At 43.0% G+C, this 20,164-nt stretch overlaps 1 protein-coding gene across 1 annotated transcript in view; it reads right to left on the reverse strand.

Moving 5' to 3' along the window:
• CPS1 (carbamoyl-phosphate synthase 1) overlaps positions 1–13,353 on the reverse strand; it is a gene marked incomplete at both ends in the record, with an annotated part of 94,877 nt that extends 81,524 nt beyond the window's left edge. The window contains 3 exons of the mRNA XM_082312098.1: positions 837–981; positions 5,090–5,199; positions 13,231–13,353. Of these exons, the coding sequence (XP_082168224.1) occupies positions 837–981; positions 5,090–5,199; positions 13,231–13,353 (378 nt within the window). The remainder of the gene's footprint in view (positions 1–836; positions 982–5,089; positions 5,200–13,230) is intronic.
• Between the last annotated feature and the right edge of the window lie 6,811 nt (positions 13,354–20,164).

Raw genomic sequence — 20,164 nt, forward strand, 5'->3', positions numbered from 1 at the left:
TAGCATAATGTGGCTTCCAGGTAACCAAAGCTGCAAATTGTATTGAACTGAGAAAACACTTCTCGTTAGAAAGAAAATGGAAATTTAAGACAAGACAAAATGTTTTATTTTGATTCATTTTTTGTTTAAGAAAGCTTTTCACTTTTAAGTGACATTTCATTTCAAAGTCAGCTCCAGTTTCCAGTGGAGTTAGATAGCTTATAAAGGAGTCATTTCACTTCAGGACAGATAAAGCATTTCACTGGTTCTGCAATTACATGGTTTTGTTTCATTTTTCAGTACTGCCACCACTGCATGGACACAGCCCTGCTCCTAGCCAGTATCCCCTGTCACCACAGTGTAAATACTGGCTCCTGCACTAGTACGTATGGCCTTCTCCACACAACTGTCACCTCCCTTGTTTGTGGTAGTACAGACATATAGAGAAAAGTCTCGGCACACAGAAACTTCTCATTCTCACTGCCATTTGATCTCTCTGTGGCAACCAGTCCTGGGCAAACATGGATAAATATAAGGCAGAAGGGAATGTGGAAAAAAAGCCATCCAGGACAGCAGTTCACAAAAACTGCAGCATGTCTATCACTGATGGGAAATACGCTGCTTTCAGACAGCACATGGTCTGGTTCAGAAGGCAAGATGGATTACCTTTTGCCACCATTCCTCCAAAGGACAATATCCAGAAGAAGAAACAGAAAGGCTGAGCATCATTGATTCCTTCTAACTTCTGTGAGGGTGCCAGTAAACTCTTGCACACACACACACACACACTCACACACTCACACTCATTTAGGCTGCTAGCACCACCCTTTGATCAGCTCTGCGTTTGCCACTGTTACCTTGATCCCATCAGACTCCAGAAACCTCCTGAGGCCCATTTCATCCAAAGCAGCCGTGTCAGGCACTCCAGCATTCCCAACTATGGGGTTAGCCAGTGTAAGAATCTGTCCTTTGTAGCTGGGATCTGTCAAAGCTTCAGTGTATCTAGATGAAGAAGCAATAGAAGAAAAGTACATTGATCTGGAGTTGAAAGGAAAACAAAAGAGTCAGTGAAAACAAGACAGATCTGAATTCCCATATGACAAAAAGACAGAAATGGTATTCATGTGAAAGCATTCTCAGTATAAAAGCAAACACCTCTGTGAATCTGCCCTGACTTTGCCATCTGTGATTAAATATTTGACACTGAGAACAAGGAAAGGCTTTGGCTTCTCATGTTTCATTTAAGAAAAGCACAGGCACTATTAAAACACTCAGACTCCCTGTGATTTAACATAAGGTAAACAACTACACAAAGTGCAGAGCAATCACAGAACTGCAGTAAGCGCATGGCATATCACTTGACCCACAGATAAGAGCTTGGGCTTCGTCATTCCCTGGGCACACCATGTGGGCAGTGCTTTGTCATCTCTGCGCCCTTCCCTCCATGCGGTGCAAGAACTCGCCCCTCTCAGTGGCAATAGAAAGCTCAAACTGAAAAGCCGACAGACAACAGAGCTGTTTGCCCAGACTTGGTCCCTTCTGCAGTTTGGAGCTTGCAGGTCTTGAGATGTTCAGGGCTGTAACTGCTCTTTCTGTGGGGGAGCAGGTAGACAAATCTATGCCCATCTTTTTGTCTGGGGATCAGGAAAGCAGCTGTGAATCATCATTGTGATTCCTCACTACTACTCTGGGTTCTTCTCTCCTACCTGCTCTGTCAACAAACCCTGCCACGGTACCACTTCTGCAGCTTCTCCCAGCAGAGGCCTGGCCTCTCTTCTAGGCAATCTCCAGGTTCCCACCTGCAGGACGCCATACATTTCACATGACAGGACTCCTAAGTGCTTGGAAGTTGGTTTGTGTATCTCTGAAGAAGGCAAGTTGAAGGCAGTGCTTTGGGATTCAGCAGTCCACCCTGGTCACAAGGCCCCAAAGCATGTCCTTACATCTTTAGCCCAGGCAGAAGCCCCAGGAACAGCAACTTTGTTCAAGCACCTGCCAGAATACCCTTCTCAGCAAGGACATATCTAAAAGCATGATGGAACATTCTTCTGCAGTGAAGGATCAAACCTAGGATTTTGCAAAGTATCAGCTCTGGATCCAATAGATCCAGTCTCACTTTCCACCCCAAAGAGGGGCACAGGGTAAACATGGTCTGCATGCCCATGCTCCTATTCTTCAGCTTCAAATTAACACACAGTTCTTCACTTTCTCCCTTATGCTGTAGCATACTGTTGCAGCAATCCATTAAACAATTGCTGTCTCTCAACCCAAAAGCAGCTGTAATTTAGCAACAGATGAAGTTATCCACACAAATATTTAGCCAAATGCATAAAGACACTTCAGGATGAATCTGCCCTATATAAAATGTAATTTATTATTGTCATTATTGTCTAAACAATACATAATTGGCAATTCCAGCCATCTACCAGATATCAGCAAGACACGAGAGACATTTTTATGGAACATTGGACTTACTGCCAGAAGATTAATTGTCAAATATTGGGAAACTCTTCAGAAAACCCGGAATGGTTGCAGGCAGATATAGACAACACAGCACACCAGCCAGGTCTGAGAAATGATGTGTCGAATGAACAATGGCCATGAAATATGTTCAGGTAAGCCTCTCCTGCTGTTCAAATCTATACTTCCTGCTGCAGGTAAACAACCACACAACGTGCAGTGTGATCACAAAACTGCAGTAAGTGCATGGCATGTGCACATTTGGCATTGCTCTCCCCTTCCAAGTCAATTGGTTATGCTTCCAAAAGACTCTTTGTTAATGACAAAGCTAATGTAATTAACCTTTGCATGTTATTTGTAATCAGAAAACAAGGACAGAGAGCCATTGGGTTTGGCTGGGGTATGAAGGCACAGCTCTGCACTGAGGCGCAATGCCCTTTAAGCAGGCACAATGCCTTGTGGAGCACAGAGAAGCAGATGGGAACACGAGCTCCGAAGATGCTGCAAGGTCCAATCCTTGCTGTGCCTGCCCAAAGGCCTGCCTTATTTCAGTAAATTCTCGTCAATCAGTTCTTTTGCTAGAATATCATGGGAAACACATGCAGACTTATTAGAGGCAAATGCATTTACTGAGCTGTTTCAAACATGGGAACGTTTTATGGGTTGTAATTCTTCTTTCTTAATTGGAAATCTCCTCTCTTCCTTTTTGTTCCTATACAAACAGATGGGTGCAACACTAGGATTTTTTTTTGAGAAAATGTTTCTGAAAAGTTCTTCCTCATGCTTTTCTAATGAAAATTCAACATTCTACCCCCAAAACAGTGCTCTCTGCCCTCTATTCCAGAGTAATAAGACAACATTTCAGCCAGCTTTAGCTACTTCAAGCCTGAAAGCTGTATGCACATAAAGTGTTTTGCCTCCCAGTTCTATGACATGAATCAGAACGTGGGAGTCTGGATGAGGAGACAAGGTGCAGAGCAGTATATTAGTCATCCCAGTACAGAGCCCATGCTGACCCCACTCAGCATCTAGAAATACCCACTCCACAGAAAGCCGTGGTCTGAGGCTTAACAGCAGCCATGGCAAAATCACCCCTGTACTAGCCCCTTGCTCCCTATACTGACAAAATGCTATGTGCCCAGACAGTCTGTAAAAGGGCCCAAACCTGGGCACCTCCTTCACACAGGCACTTAGCCTCTTACTGTGTCAATGAAAAGTGGTAGCTGGGTTCCTCTGGATACATGAGGTCTTGATCTCTGTGCTCAGGAGCACTAGGCAGAGCTACAGGGTTTCTTTCACTGGACAGCAATCCCTGGACTGGGAGCAAATCTGTCACTTTTACTATCCGCAACAATGCTGTAAACTCTTTTCTTCCTCTTCTCTGAATCAGTCAATCAAGGTCATGTTCCTGGAGAGGGCTCTGGACATACAACCCTACATTTTGAATGTTCCCTTCATGCCCATATGCTCCCCAGCACAGAAGAGGTCTCTTTCACAGGCATCCTCTCCAAATCACTAGAAAATGAGCAAACACAGCTTCTGCTGCCACAGTAACATGTGGAGAGGAAATTAATCCATCAGGTCCTCCTTGACTTTTGTGATGTGACAAGATTTATTGCCCATAATCTATCACCGAGAAGAGAACTCTGGTGCCCTCCATCATTCTGATCTATATTAAACAGTTGCTTGTTGGCAGGTATATTAACACAGGCAGTAATTAGTGCTGTCAAAATACTTAAATAATTGCCTCCTAATGCAAAACTTTGCAAACAGATTCCCCTCCGCAGCAATTTAACATTCTTACCAATGAGATCATTTAAAAACTCATCCTGTGAGTACTGGTTTCTCCAAAGGAGAACAGAATTTGGGGAATGCGAGACAGCTGGGCAAAGACAGCTATGAATGACTGCAGAAAAAGCTCAAGCACCAACAACCTCAGAGCTGTCTCACCTCCCCAGGGACATGTCTCTCTCCTAACCAAAAGCCCCATTCTTCTGGGCAGATTTCCTCTGCTCAAGCAATTCGACAAAAGCACCGGCAGCATTTGGCTGCCATCCTAAATCAGCCACTGGCTTGTACCCACTCAAGAGGACAGAGTCATCCTAGGTTAGGCATGAATCTGATCCTACGCTTTAGCTGGAAAGGGCACAGAGTTTAAAGACATCCTTAACTGTGGTATGAGCCAACAAATGTCATAAGGGATGGGTCATATATGTGACCAACTTGGGAACCTCGGGATTTAAAACTTTTGCACTCAGAAGCCAAGTTTCATTACCCAGGAGGCTGCAGATGCTTCAAACCTCTATATTTGATCAGGACACTGGAGGAAGAACAAAGACAGCTCCTCTGCTCTGACTCAGCAATGGCTGCATTTCAATGGGAGGTGATCAGATCCCCACATACCTCACTCTCATGGTTAGTTATATCAGTCTTTAAAGTTGCTCATCACCACAAATGCTATGACACAAGAGGACTGCCTGAAGTCTCTTCATTAACTATGTCTCTCTGTATCCCTGGACTACAGTGTTTTCTTATACAGAACACTACATGTTTGGATCAGGACCCTACGAGCTCAGAAAAAGCAGCTTTCACACTTTAACAAGCTCCCAGAGAAGTTTTGGTGCTTGTATCTCATTTGCTTTTGCCTTACCCAGAAAGGCCAGTGTTGAATACGACTTCCCCTGCTGTGGAGGATGGATAGCCAAAAGAATAGCCCTTCATCTTCGTCCCATCTTCCAGCACCAAGTTCGCTGTCTGCGCCTAGAGAAAGGCACATGAAGAGACTCAAATACAGGAGGAAAAGACTTGATGTTTACACAGGTAATGCTTAGGACACCTGCCTTTCACGCCTCACGTTTTAAGTATTCCTGCCCCTCTCCCATTCCCAGCCGCCAAGATACTGTTTCTTTTACTCGTCTCCTGATGCTCTTTTTCTTTCTAACACTTAGGAAACACTGTGCTCCTAATGAGGGCAAGGCAGCTGGCAAACCTCACCACAAGCAGAGCATGTGCTGCTATTACTGTGGGATCACCCTTCCATATCACTTTGTTTATTTCTTCCACCCGTTATATCTTGCAATTAACAAATATCATAACTCTGTAGGGAAAGGATCGCCTCTGTCCTCAATGTTTGCTCAACGCTTGCTGCTGAGTCCGCTGGTTCTCATCCAGCTGTGACCTTTGATAGGTGCTTAACTTCTGTTGCAACTGTACAGCTAAGCCAGTAAAAATCAGTGTATCCTTAGTTGGACTGGTGTCAGACAGCAAAATTCAAAATAGCAGTCCATTCCGCTGCAGGACACAAGAAGAGAGGAACTTGTGGATCAGATGGACACTCGTGGCCTCAGTTACCTCAGGGACAGGCATAAATTGTCTTGGAAGAGGTAGATATGGAACAAGCAACCTAGAGGAAAACTTCCCATGAAACCACACCTCTTTCAGAGAGTGTTTAGCAGAACTGTCCCACACTAACTGTGGGATCCCTTACAGGCTTAATCACTATTTTACAGCTGAGGAAAATGGGACACAGAGAGTGACTTTCACAAAAGTCGTTAAGAGACTCAGTGGCACAGCTGGGTCTTTGCACATACCAGACTAAACACACCATCTTTTGCCTCATTTGGAAACTAACCTTTCTTAGCCTGTCCAGGAATTAGATGGGAAACCACCTGGGAACTCCAGCTTTTACTAAAAAAATAACAAGTATATGCACAACAGAAATGACAGAATGAGTTGGGAAATTCCTTCAGACAGCAGGATCATTGATGACTTGCAGGGGAAGAGAGAGAGTAAGCAAAGCTGGCAATAAATTTGCCAATGAATTTCTGGGCTTAAAAGAATTTGATGATGAACCTTTTGGGCCCTGAGAAACTTCCACTTCTAGAATGCAAGCACAGCTGCCTCCTGGGCACAGAGCTGCAGTCACAGAGTGACCACCAGTGCAAAAACCCCAATGGTCTGTGCCACAGGAGGTGTGCCAAGTGTGTCCACCAGGCAGCAGCTCTTAGCATGATTTAAATTCATATTGGGTTTTTTTACAGAACAATTCCTCTTACTGGGATTTTTTTTAAAGAAGATTCAAGATCAATTTGCTGTAGAAAGGAGCAGAAGAGCTACTTTCCATTAGCCGTAAATCAGATGAACAATCACAGCAAGGAGAAATTTCATTCCTAGCATTGAACATTTTGTAACAATCATGGCAAACATTCATCTAGAGTTCCTCTGCAGTTACAAATACTGCACAGATCAATTACTAATGTACTGCAAAATACACCAAAAAAATCAAACTGCACTGCCAAGTAATTGAATTCTGTGCATCTGGGATGCTTTTAGGCTTGCACTTTTTCCTCATTAATGTCAAACATCCAGTCATTCTCAAAAGGTTTAGCCATCATTTTCTGAACCTTCCCACACCATTGGATGGGATAGTCAGCAACACCAAAATCCCCTCCCTCCCCAGTTATAAATACAATTTTTGTGGCTAAACCCCCTAGATTTAGCCCAAATAAAAACTGCAGTTTGGTCAGCTCCCTAATCTCACTAAGCCTCTCATTACAGAAAGCTGCCACACGCCCAAAGCATTACAAAGCACAGAGGTCACCTGGGTGCCTCAGGTTGGGCTTTGGAGAGGACCTCTGCCCTTTCTGAAGCCTGCTGAAAATCCAGCCCACAATGCTGACATGGGAGACTAACTGTAGGAACCAGTTTTTCTCAGCCTTGGTTTCAAGAGATGGACCCCTTCCCCCAGCAGGCCACATATTTGAGTCCACTCAAGTATCAACTCCAGTTCAAACAAGTCCTACCACTCGTTCGTACAAGCTGGGGTAATTGCCTGAATTGCAGTCCCAACTGCAAACATAGCCTGGGAGAATCCTTCAGGAAGCAAAGTCCACAACAGTGGAATGACCAGAAAAGTTAAGATCCATCTAACTCCTGAGGGCCAAAGTCCAGAGCAATCACTGTGACATTTAGAGCCTCACCCTCACTATAGAACTTGACAGGAATCTGCATGTCTTTCATCCCACCACAGACCACCTGCCCTTCTACACACCAGACCAACACAGAAATAATTTCTGTTGAACATAAGCCCGCGTTGTACTATTAGAGCCCCTACACGGTGTTCAAGAAATGCAGAAAAATGTCCCTGAGCAACCATAACCTGCCTGCAAGTTCAGCTATAGTTAGGGATAGATGTTCAAATGTTTCCCTCCCTTACTTGATTTATTATTCTTAATTAAGTGGTTGTTTGTTTGTTGAGGATTCTAGAAGCAATTATTCTTGCTTACATTTCCAGCAGAGGTGTTACCATATCCCTAAGCTGCCAGCCTACCTTGTCTTTTCAGTTTTGTTTTTAATGTGAAAAGTGATTTACAGGCTATAGAGAAGACCAGTTGGCTCAATCAGGGATTAGTTGGGAGAGATTTTCACTTTCAAAAGAACAACAAGAAATAAACAAAACCCCCAGAGCTTCCACAAGGTCCTTTTGTCTCCACCCTTCTCAGAAGCATCCCCCTGTAGTCTCAGATAAATCTCTGTTGTAGTCTCAACTAATGTGTTTCTTCCACACACCCCCGCAATGTGAGACACACCGTTTGCAGTCTGATTTCTCCTTCCTACACACCAGTAGCTTTACCTTTAGCAGAGCTCCCTGTGCTCCAGAGAGGCTGCAGGGCTCTTAAAGAGCTTTGAGGATGGAGATGATTAACAGAAAGGGTCATGCTGTAGCTGTGGTATTGCAAGATTTTGTGCATTTTGTCAAAGCAACTTAAAGAGTTAGCTAGTTCAGGTCCCACTTCACTAAGCACTTCGCACATGAAGTAAACAAAGCACTGTAGCAGTTAAAAAAAACCAAAAACAAAACAACAAACCAATAAGAAAGTAAAAAACCAGATTAATTTAGTTCTAGTTAGTTCCCTGCTCTAGCAGCCCTTCCCATCTACAGGATGGATGATAAAGATCTGCAAAATCTTAAAAGATCTGCAGTGCAATTTGCTTTTCAAAGCATGTCTGTTATAAACCCCCATACTAGAAAGTGAACAGGTAATTTTTCCTCTTTTCTACTTGCCTCACAGAGTAACCAGTCAAGGAAGTTAAGTTTTTGCCCTCCAAAGAAATCCCTCAGTTTATCTTGGCAAGGCCAAGTTGAACCCTGAATGCTGGGCTGCTGAAGGACTACGAGCATGCTGAGTACCAAAGCCAGGATGGGCACTGATGGGTCTCAATTTCAGTGCAGGCCAGTTTATTTCCCTCCAGTAAGAAGATAATAAACCATCTCCTTTCTAATGCAGGCCATGATTCCACAGAGCACGACAGCCTCTGCCGCATTTCTTGGCACACAAATCTGGCCTTACAGCCAACATATCAGAAGCGCAGAAGAAACCAAAAGCCACCAGATTTCTTCTACAGTAGAAAGCTGGTGCCAGGACTGTGCTACATTCACTCTGTCAAGACCAAATAACCAGCAACAAAGGAGTTTTCTCTTTGACAGAAAAATGTCTCTTCTTGTGAGCCATCACAGGCTGGACATTGCTAACAACCAAGCCTTCCTTTGCCAACCATTTTTTTAATATATAAATTTTATTTTAGCACATTTGCTTCTGGCTAAAATTAAGAGAAGAAGAAAGGGCAACAACAAAGAATGAATCAAAAGTCAGGTCAGTGTCTTGGGATACCTTAGGCTAGCTTTAGGGAGAAGCTTTGGATTAGTTCCTTTACAATCCAAGCCAAAGAGAAAGCAAAGCCAGAAGTGCAATACAGGTACCATGGTAGAAAAATCACAACTACTACAACCTGAACTCTTCTTAAGGCTGTTCACAACAATGCCACAAATATTTGTTCGTGACAAAAATCAAAGGAGGAGGGGGAACGAAGACAGGTGAGGCACCTAGCAGAAGTGACTGAGTACTCAAGGAAATGAGCACCCCTTCTCTCCCCCACAGTAGCAGCTCACCGATTTCCCCCCATCTCTAAGGCAACAGGCCCCATTTTACCTCCCCTTCACTTTCACCTCCAAAGGGAGACGAGTGGAGTAGCTTGTGACTGATCTTTCACCTCCTCACCCATCTCTCTGCTTCCCATGCAGTCATTTTCTCAGTTACTTTCCACCTGCCTCAAAATATATTTGAAGAGCCCTTTTACAGTAATCTGAAATAGTTTCTAAAGGCAGTGCTCAAAAATTTTCCTCCTCTCCTTCTCATTTCTAACTATATTTTTAGCTTGCTCCTGGTGGTTTTTATAGCTCTCCCAATCCTCTCCTTAGTGAGCCAGCTATACTGTTACAAGCCACCTATTTATTGCTCGTACTACTCTTTACATCCCCATTTAACTACATTGGCCTCAGATGAGCATTAAATGATACAAGCTTCGAGCTGCAGTCTCTCTGCCCATTCCTGAATTATAAAGAAGCTTGATTACCCCAAAACCAGTGATGCTAAGCACCCCTACAGAGAGCCCACAGGGGTCTCCGATCTGTTCTCTGTGCCCCTCTTTCACCCATGGATGCTCTATCTCTACTTTAGAAATGAAGGATGGGATGCAATAGGGAAATACAGACCTGTGAGTCCCCACATCTCAGGCTGCTCACCTACAATGGTGTTTCCCCACATATATTGAGTTTAACTGGACAGAAAACAGTCTTGGGAGAAGAACTATTAGGCACTCTACCAAAACTACCACCTCTCTCTCATGCTCTCTAATACTTTACTTAGTGTATACATAGGTTAGAAACATGTTTTCACTGTATTTTGTTATGCTCCCTAAAATAGCCCACTGAGAAAAAGCAATAAAAGGCAACTAAATGCTCATTTAAGCCTGCAATAATGGGAGAATGGGATCATTACCTATACTGCCATTAGCCCACACACCTTAATTACTTTGCATTTCGCTCTTTCTCCAAACTTCTTACAAATATCCGTTACCTCTAATGATGGCTGGAACACTTAACCCAGCCATAAGTCACTACTTGGTCACTTGTCGCACAACTACGGTTAACTTCCACACTCTGATGCAAAGCTATGCAATAGATTGTTTTTTTAGGACCACTTATCCTTGAATTTTCCCTCAGGCCTGCTGCTTTACTGCTTGCATATGTATATTAGAGATTCTCTTCCACTTCTGCTTCTGTATGTCCCACAGAAAAAGGTATATAAGCCTGACGCTGCCTTAAAGCAAAAGCTCCAGGCCAGGAAAGGGGCAAGTTTTTGTATTCCTTGTTCTGAATTGAAACAGAATCACGTGGTCCCTAGGAAAGGTGGTGTTAAAAATCTGAGCTGAGATCTCAAGAGCCACAGGCTCCTAAACTACGCTAAATATCAGCCTTCTTACTCTCCATGAGTTCAAGCATCCACTCTGACAGAACAAACTCCTGTAGGTATTGAACTCAAATAGTCAAGTCTAATAAGGAAACAACTTTCCCCAGTGTCAATGCCAAGGCAGAAGATGTTGCATAATATATGTCAGAAAGAGACTTCTGGGGCTGGCTGGCTAGCACCACACCTTGTGGTGAGCCAGCTCGTCACAGTGAAGGTACAAATGCTCCACTGGACTTAGCACTTCAGATGCACAGTAGGTCTTGGCCACCCTGCAATAGATCCTGTCATACACCCTGAAACAGAAAGAGGGCCCAATTCATTTCGACCCATCTGGGCTGTATTTGCGATTGCTGGTACTGAGGTTAAAATAGCTCCCAAGGGTTTCACTTGGCATTGCTTTCTTAACAGGTATTCATTCTCCTTGCCTTGCAGTATTAGGTAAATGCTACAACAGCTGGTACTGTAACTCCGTCAGAGTAGGGCAGCAGTTTTCCATAGGCATGAAACTTCTTAATTGGATGCCTTAGCATGATGAGAGATGACCTTGTAGGTCTGCCACTGTGCAGTCCTTGAATGAGTGACACCATCAATCTGTCATTTAAGATGCCAAACCCAAACTTCAGATGCTAATCCATCAGTATAAGAATGCATCAGATCCAATCTGCTACAGTTGCCTACCAGAATTATCCTAGGATGTGTAAAGAAAGATGGTGTCTCATCAAAAGCTGAACCCGCAATCCTAACCACGGGCTACAAAGCATTACCAGCGGAAGATGCCTTTTACTGCAGACTTACAGCCGCAGATTAATCTGTCTTTGAATTCACTTCTCTGTGCATCACAAGCCTTCAATTGCTGTACTTTACAGATTATGGCAGAAATAACTGAACCAGCTCCAAAAAGCAAGCAAGGTATCAGAGGCAATAGAGACAAGCAAGGATGGCGTTCCAACAGAACTCTTCAGTCCTGCTTAGTTGGCTTGACAGTTTCTAAAACCCTAGCGAACTTGAGGGTACCTGCATGGACTCCTGTTCTACAATACATAGCATCAGCATACTGATGCTACAGGCCGTCACCAGTCATAAACCAAGCAGCCAGTATGAATTCTGGGCTCCTATCCTCTAGACACTGTGACATTTGCCAACAGCATCTCTCAGTGCATTCACAGGTTCTACTCATCCAGCAATACCGGGAGTAAAATTGTCTCCATTTTCTCCTATCCTGTTTCAATTTGAAGCACAAAGCCCAAAGAGAAGTTGTTCAAACTGTGTCGCAATTTGCTTTGTCACCCCAAGAGACACTTTTTAGCCCAGTGTTGAGATCTCAAAATGGAACAATAGAATCCGGCACCTGCCCTGGAAGATGTGAGAGATGGCACCGCCCCACCTGAGGGCTCTGACATAGTTTTAATGTGTGGTCAGTGTCAAACCAACATAGCTTCACCAGTCTGAGGAACAACCAAGAAACTTGCTCCTCATGCCCTGCTTCCTCTTCAAATGGTGCAGCTGCGGAAACCAGTAACCATGATGGCTTTCTAATTCACAAGTAGGACTCCTGTTGTCATCACAATGAGGAATAACTTCCTCCTAAGCCAGATCTGATTGCAGAGTCAGGATCAATCTGCTGGGAGGAAGATTACTGTGCTGTGTTTTAAGACAGTGAAAAAGGTAACAGTTCGTGCCTGCTGTGCACTCTCGGGAAGGGGAAGACGAGTCCTTTAGCAAGAACACTAGTCACAATACAGGATCCGTTTTTAAGTGCAGGTGAGACAAAGCTAAACTGAGAACTCACATGCTGAAGGAAGGAATGAAAATAGGGATGCCTCTTTCCTCATCCAGTTTTTCTGTAGCTACAGAATTCACGCAGAAAGTCCCATTTCACCACTGTACTCTGCCTCAGTTACACTAGCAAAGCTGGTCAAATGCAGCTCTTCTAACAAAGAGCAGAAGAAAGTTGGGGAAGTGAACTAAAGGGCTTCAGCCCCAGTAAATCAAGAGCTGATACACTGATGCATTCACAAAGAGTTGTCTACCTCTCCAATTAATTTCAGAGCCATCATGGTTTTCAATGCATTGAAAATGGATCGTTTGTGGATCCAATAGGATTAATCACATACTTCAGATGATGCATGCTTTTAAATATCTAGCTGATTCATACCAAATATGGACCAAAGGATCTGCTCTGTTACCTATCAGTCCTATAGAAGGGTGGGCTGTTTCTAAAGAAAATGCTATATAATAATTAACTGAAACCCTGAACTTCCACCTTTTGGTGCAATTTACCCTGTAACGTCCATTTCAGACTACACAAAAATTGTGTTTGCTTAGCTAATAAAATCATTTAGCCAAGCAACCCCCTGCTTAGGGTTCAGACAAATCTCCTTTGGTTCAGTTTTATGTGTCTAGGTAAGCCCTGTTATCTGCAGCAAGCTATCTCAGCATGCCAAACACATCTATTAAACCACAGTAGCTCAGTTACTGTTACCTTGATGCTCAACAACCTGGTACCAGTCCTTGAGAAACTCCAATGATCAGCAGACACATTGCAAAACTCCAATCTGCCTTTCAAAGTCTTCACCACCTTGCAAGCTGTCAAAATTCTTGTCATCTTGAAAGTTGCCGATGGGTAACTAAAGTCTAAAGAAAACAAGACAAAACAAAAATCTGCTTCTATGTATTTCTTCAAGATTTGGTGCAGACAATATACTCTTGCAGATCACAGGGGAAGAAAACAGAGACACAGCGGGTGTGCTGGACTGACTGTACAGCGCTGCCCTACACCTTCCCATTTATTCTGCCATTAAAAGTCTCTGGTGCAGCCCCACCTCCTCCCGCCCCTCCTTGGAGGGGTGCTTGCTTAGACACCCTTGCAACACTTTTCTTCAGGTCAGTCTCTGAGCACTGTTGTAGGGGTTGCGTCACAGGCCAGACACTAGCTCTGCCTGCTGGAAGACAGCAAAAACTGCTAGAGAAATCACACCCACAGCAATGAAGACAGTCCTCATGCTCTGAAACAAACACTTTACATTTCAGTAGGAGACAAGGAACAGCACCACTTGTTCTCCTAACAGCACGTGGTCTAGGCAAATTAAGAGAATGTTCATAGTGTGCTTTTTGAGTGCTCTCCAATGTGTGATCTGGGGTCTGCACGTCAGCTAGTGGGACAGCCTGTGACTGTTACAAGCATACCTGTACTAAAAGAAGTAAAGTGGGAAGACCAAATTCTGTGGAAAGCCATAGTCTTTTTATTCTGTGTTTTGAGAGTACACAGTCACCAGAAGCCCTAGCACAGGTCCTAAAGTGCTGCTCCTACCCAAATAAATGAAAAGGACATCACCAGGAAAAATAAATGGCTGCAAGAGAAAAACATCTTTTGGTAAAATTTCAATGGACAACAGCTGAAATAAGGTGAAATGTTCCATATGCTATCTCCTAACTGACTACAGACCTTTGTGACTATCACATATTTCCTATAACCCTACTCTATAGTCTTCAAAAACAATCATGTTCCTCATTAGCCAGACATGAAAATGCCTAATGAACACAAAAGCTGTGAGAGAAGCATGCATATTATTATTCTTCAAGAGCTAAAATGGCGAGGCATCTTTTGAAACCCCAGTGATCAAAGCTTCAATTAGCTCAGAGCAAGGGGGAGAAAAAAAAAAAAAAAAAAAAAAAAAAAAAAAAGATTTATACAGACTTTCTTTTTCCAACTGGACATATACTGCTGTAAAGGATTTAGGTGACCTTTTCTAATCACTGACAGTAATAATCAGGACTTCTTTGTATACAGTGGTTTGAGATTAGTCTAAATTGATGCCAGCATCACATAAAAATATTTCCTGTGCAGCTTATTATAGCACCAGGTTGAACCGTCATGCACATAATAAAAGACAGAGAAGAGAGGGCAATGGGTTTGGGTACCCTCTGTGATGTGGAGAGCTTATTGGAGACTTGGATGAGAAACACACGGGAAAGGCCTGAATCCAGATGATTGAAAAAGAGAGACAGAGATGGGGTGGAAGACAGACTGGGTGTAGAGGATCTCACTGCTTTAACATGTGCTTTACAAGTGTGCAGAGCTGGGAGAAGCAAGCCAACAATGTTCTTTGGTAACTTGAGTGTGGTTTAGGAAAGACATAACCATTTTCCCTACAAGAAGATACCTGACAATCATCCTGATTCATAGAAGGAGTTTGAGAGAGACAGATTTCATTTTTTGCTAACAAATAAACAAAAAAAAATACAGGGAACTGGGAAATGTTTTTGTTAGCTGTTCCTCTATTTGCTTGGCTCTAGCTTGTAGCGATCCAGGTTGGAGACACACACGGGAGAGGAGATGTACAGAAAGCAAAGGCATGCTTACAAGTGAATGTGTTGCAAAGACCTCTACCTTTTACTAGAAAGGTCATCTTAATATACAAACACATGTGCACTCACACATGCAATTCAGAAGGCAGCTTTCTTCCAAAGTCACATTTCACATTATGTTAGCTTTACACTGCCACGAATGTCATACATAGCATTTGGAAGGTTACAAGCACTACCCTTTGTTATGGCTGTACTGAAGGGCAAATTCTGCACTCCATTTTACTCTCTACCAACATCAGGAAGTTACTTTGGGCCCTGGGTATACACGTTTGAACCAGAATCAATTCACACTACCCATTTCAGCACCCTAACTGGTAATTCCTAACTACCCCCTTCCACCACCTGAGTTTCAATGTGGCTGCACAATGAGGCAGATGGATCCAGCTAAAAACTAACCCTTTCCTTTCACCACAAGGCCATTCAGGAGCACAGGGGATCAGGAGTGAGCAGAAAAAGGACCATGCCTTTTGGCAGAGTAGCATCTTTTGGCAGGTGAAAACAGCTGCATAACCACATCATGAACGGGATTCAGTTTGTCAGGGATCTGCAGTACATACACAGATCTAATGTGGCAGATGCATATTAAGGATGAAATGCTATATGGGGGAACAACAGGGAAAAAAATACTTTCCTTCATCACCTCCACAGCAAGGATGCCCCATTAACGACTGCTATAGATTTGACTCTGCTGTCTTCCCTTTTTTTCATCCATGTTTTATTATCAAAATTGACTAAGCCCACCTCAGACCTTCTGAGATTAGGAAGGTTATGTCTCCAGCGTAAGAACCACCTTCCTTTTCAAAGCCTCTACCATGATGGAGGAACTTCCCTCTGACAAAAACAGGAAAAAACATCCAAGCCATTTGGCTCACTGTCAATGTGCTAAGAAGAGGTGATGAACTGTTGACTCTTTAAGGACAGAAAATATACCAGGTATTCCCGAGAGAAGCCTCAGTTCAGAAAAACCTGTCAACATACAAACAAGCCTTCTGTGGTTTGGACAGATCTTAAGGATGTGCTTCATTTAACATAAAGACCAGAAGAGGCAGAATCACTAAGAAACAGGGAATCAATAAGGAAAAAGAAACCAACGACAGAAGAGTGGAAAAAGGAGAGCAGAGATCAATGGTTTTATGGAGATACAACCATACTGCCTGAGCTTAAAACTTGCCTGCCAGTACATGACTTGCAATCATATCGTCCCTTCAGGAAAGAAAGTTTGGGCAGGGGCTCTGGAGGAAGGACGCATACCAGAGAAATCAGGAATGTAAAGCCATGAAGGCAGAAGATTCACTCAGACAAGAACAGTTCAAATACTGGAGGGGGAAGGGGGGAAGTACTCACAACTCAGTCTTCCTTAACATGGTCTTAGACTTGGCATAGCTGTTTAGAGAAAGGCAGACTGTCTTCTGTTTCATATTCATTTATGCTATATCAAAAACAGATAGGGAGTAGGACAAGGAGAGCAAAGTGCTCATTAAAATGAGGAGCTTTTTCTTACTGTTTACAAGTGAAAAACACCAGAAATGAAATTCTGTCCCACTGTACCGTAAAAATCAAACAAAATCAGTGGTCTGTGGCTTTGTAAATCCCCAGGGCCAAGATATTCAAAGAAATCCAAGTGCCTACATTTTCAGAGGCTTCAAACAAACTGCCTGATTTTCAGAGGAGAAGTGCTCAGAGCACCTGAGACCCTGCTTAGGTGCCCCAGGACTGGCACCCCAAAATGGAAGCTCCCAAAGCCACTCATCACAGCTGGGAAGCTCTGCTATAAGCAACCAAGCTATGAGGGATTTTTCATTTTCAAGTTCTCTGTAAAAAGCACAAGACAGTTCTGTTCTTACTTGAAAGACAAGACATCAGGGCCAATTTGTGGGCACGTTGGCCCAGATTCACATCAGTGCAACTCCCAAGTAACTGCGTCCAGCTCAGTGGAGCTCCAGTGGCGTAAGTCTCCCCTGGATTGGGATCAGCGTAACAAGCAGCCCGCATGAATTGCTTGGACTCTCCTTGCTCTAGCTGAGATCAGAGATGAGTTTTTTCCCCCCAAGTGTCCTTCAGATGCTTTTGAAAATCTCTCCTGCCATCTGTCAGGTTGTGTCTGATTTCTGACCACGCTGTCTTGCCCTGACTAAAACACATTTTAAAAATATTGAGTAGAAAAACAGAATAGTTGAAGGTGCCAGCAAAACTGAAATTCTCTGCTGCCACAGGGAACAAGACACACTCTCCTTCATCCCTACAGCTACCAGAAAAGCCCTCAAAGTGATGTGGAAACTCTGTCTTCCATTTCAAGGAAAGCTCCAGTTGCTTCCCAAGGAACTTACAGGAAGAGTTTTGAAAGCACCTGAAAAATATTAAGATTTGCCATACATTTTCTAATCAGGTGTTAGTTTATCATGTAAGATCGCTGCAGCGGATGCAATAGTAAGTTTGAGCTAGATAACAATTTTTGTTCGCAGCATGCTGCTAACAACTCTATCAAACCCCATTACCTCAGAAACCATAACTTACTTTTTTGGCAGTATGTAGAGGGGGAATAAACTGAAGTTATCTTGTTCACATGCAATGAACTAACAGCATCCAGGCATCCCCTTTCATCTGATCCTCTTGGATTGCTGCAGGAGAGAAAGCAAGCTCAGTTACACTTTCAGATCTGCTCCTTTGAGCCAATCTCAGATCAAGTGAAGCATTTCAAGCAAAATCCACAATGTTTAGAAAACACAGTAATTGTGATGCAAGTGCGACAAGCAAAGAATTTCAAAACTAAGGCTGATCTTCACCCAAGTATATGGAGGGAAACTGAAAGGAATAAGAATCAAGCACAAGCCCTCAGCTCTCCTGAATCCTGTTATTTAAGCCACAGCCAGAACGTGGGGGGTTTTTCCACAGTTTGTTCTATTTTAGAGGAGGTCTGGAGAGAAGGGTATTTTAAATTTTAATGGGAGAGGTTCAGAGCAGATCAAAATACAATCTTCAGATTCGGGTGCTGCATTTTGATTCACCCTTACCCACTCACATGATTGTACATCCTGACATTTTTCCTTCTTCATGAAGTCCAGCCAAACAGCAGAAGTTTATTATTAGAGAACTTCAGCCTTCATATATGAAGCAAAAAAGGTTTGTAGATATAATAAAAAATTTTAAGACATGGTTCTGACCTCAGCACAGAAGATAAATTTTAAAAAGTTACACTTCAAATTATAGCAAATTCAAGTCATGCCAGATGCTATCTTTTTCCAGACAGAAATTCTGCATTAGCAGAAATTGACGGTTTCATATATTCACTCAGGATATCTGGACAGCTAGAAATACTGTCTGTGTCCACTCTGCCTGCACAGATTGACTCTCTAGAACTCATACATGGAAATCAAAGTTTTGTGGAAGCATCAGATCTCCTGCGTGTGTGCAGCTCAACAGCACATCTGCTTGGAAGGCAAGTCTGGCACTGCCCTGCAGTTAGGAATTCACATCACAGGAACCATACTGCATGTCCACGAAGATATGACTGGGAATGTTCATGAAACCTGGCAGAACAATACATGCAGGTTAGTATGAAGCATGATTCGGGGGAATGGCTAATCCATTCTGCAACACCTGGGATCTGACAGCTCCTGCCAACTGGTACCTTGACAGAAATATACTACAGATACATATATAGATGGAAAAAAGATCAAAGTTTGGCCATAGCAATTCCTCTTCCCCTTCAGTCTCAGTCAAATTTTGAGTGAACAGCAGACATTCAAGCCTGTATGCTCTCTTATTGTTTCAGAGTGCCTTCATGTGGCATAAACATTGATAACCACTTTCTTTGCTTGCCTAACTTACTGATAAGCCAAATAAACATTATTAAAAATCCACCTGCTTGATTCCTCAGAGATGGAGAGACTGGTTGTTATCCAAAAAGCCAAGCATTGCTGATTGTTGATTTTCCTTTTACTTATTATTCTACCATAGACCTGAATATATTTGGGTAAAACTGTGAGTTTTCATCCTCCTATTCCAGTTTCAGTAAAGCATAGAATGGATGTGACAATAGTCCAAGTAAACTAGACTTCACCCTAAACTTTTTTCTACCCTGAGCTTCCCAAAGAATACCAAATTGCTTTTAAACTAATAAAAAGACAGGAATGATTGAATATAAACTCAGATTCTTTTTTTTTTTTTTTTTTTTATGGAAACCATTCCATATGACAAGGCAAGAAGAATAGGAACTGAAAAAGGACCTAGCTGCCTGCTGTGTCCTTATAGGTGTGTTCTGCCTTGCAGCTTGTTTTCCATCCAACTCAGTGTCTTCCTGAGATGCCAACTGCCCAGTCCTCTCCGGTCCCTAGTCCTTTCTACCCCTGAGACCTGGCTTTTTGCTCTCTGCTTCCTTCCACAGTTTCTCTGCATGAGTAACATTCTCCCAGCTCCTTGATGTGACTCTCCGGCCCACCACACTCCACAGGTCCTGAAAGCTGCTTTCCCTTGAGCACATTTCAGAGGAAAGAAGTCACCCTCCCTGTCTACAGAAGTTCAGTTTCTCCCATTACTACTCACTTACAGGAACACAACAAAAAGTAAGAATTAACAAATCAATTCTTGCATCTTTTTTTTTCTTTTTATTTGCCTGTGTGGTAGTGGCAGGCACTTCTCTTGTAATTGCCTCAAAATCTCTGTGATCCCCCTGATTTGTCAACCAGTTACACATCACCCTGACAGGGCAACTGATGTCTTTCTTACTTTACAAATAGGCCTGCTGCCTTCACCAGGAACTATTCTCTGAAGTCATGCATGATTTTGTAAGCATGGCAGCATTCAACTATAAGATTTTAAATGCACAGTTTTACCCACCAGATTAAAATGTATCAGAGCAGCATACTCCGCGCTCATCCACAACTCCACTCCGTTGTTTCCTTATGCTGACCATTTTACTTTGCGGAGAGTTTCAGAAAACCTGTTCTTTTCAGTTCCAAGTGTCACTGAGAAAGGCTTTCCTGTTGAAAAAAAACAGCTATTGAATAACATGGTTGAGTAAAAATTGTTAGGGAGAACATCTGGAAAAA

This window comes from Platalea leucorodia (assembly GCF_965183815.1).
Source record: "Platalea leucorodia genome assembly, chromosome: 5".
Lineage (NCBI taxonomy): Eukaryota > Metazoa > Chordata > Aves > Pelecaniformes > Threskiornithidae > Platalea > Platalea leucorodia.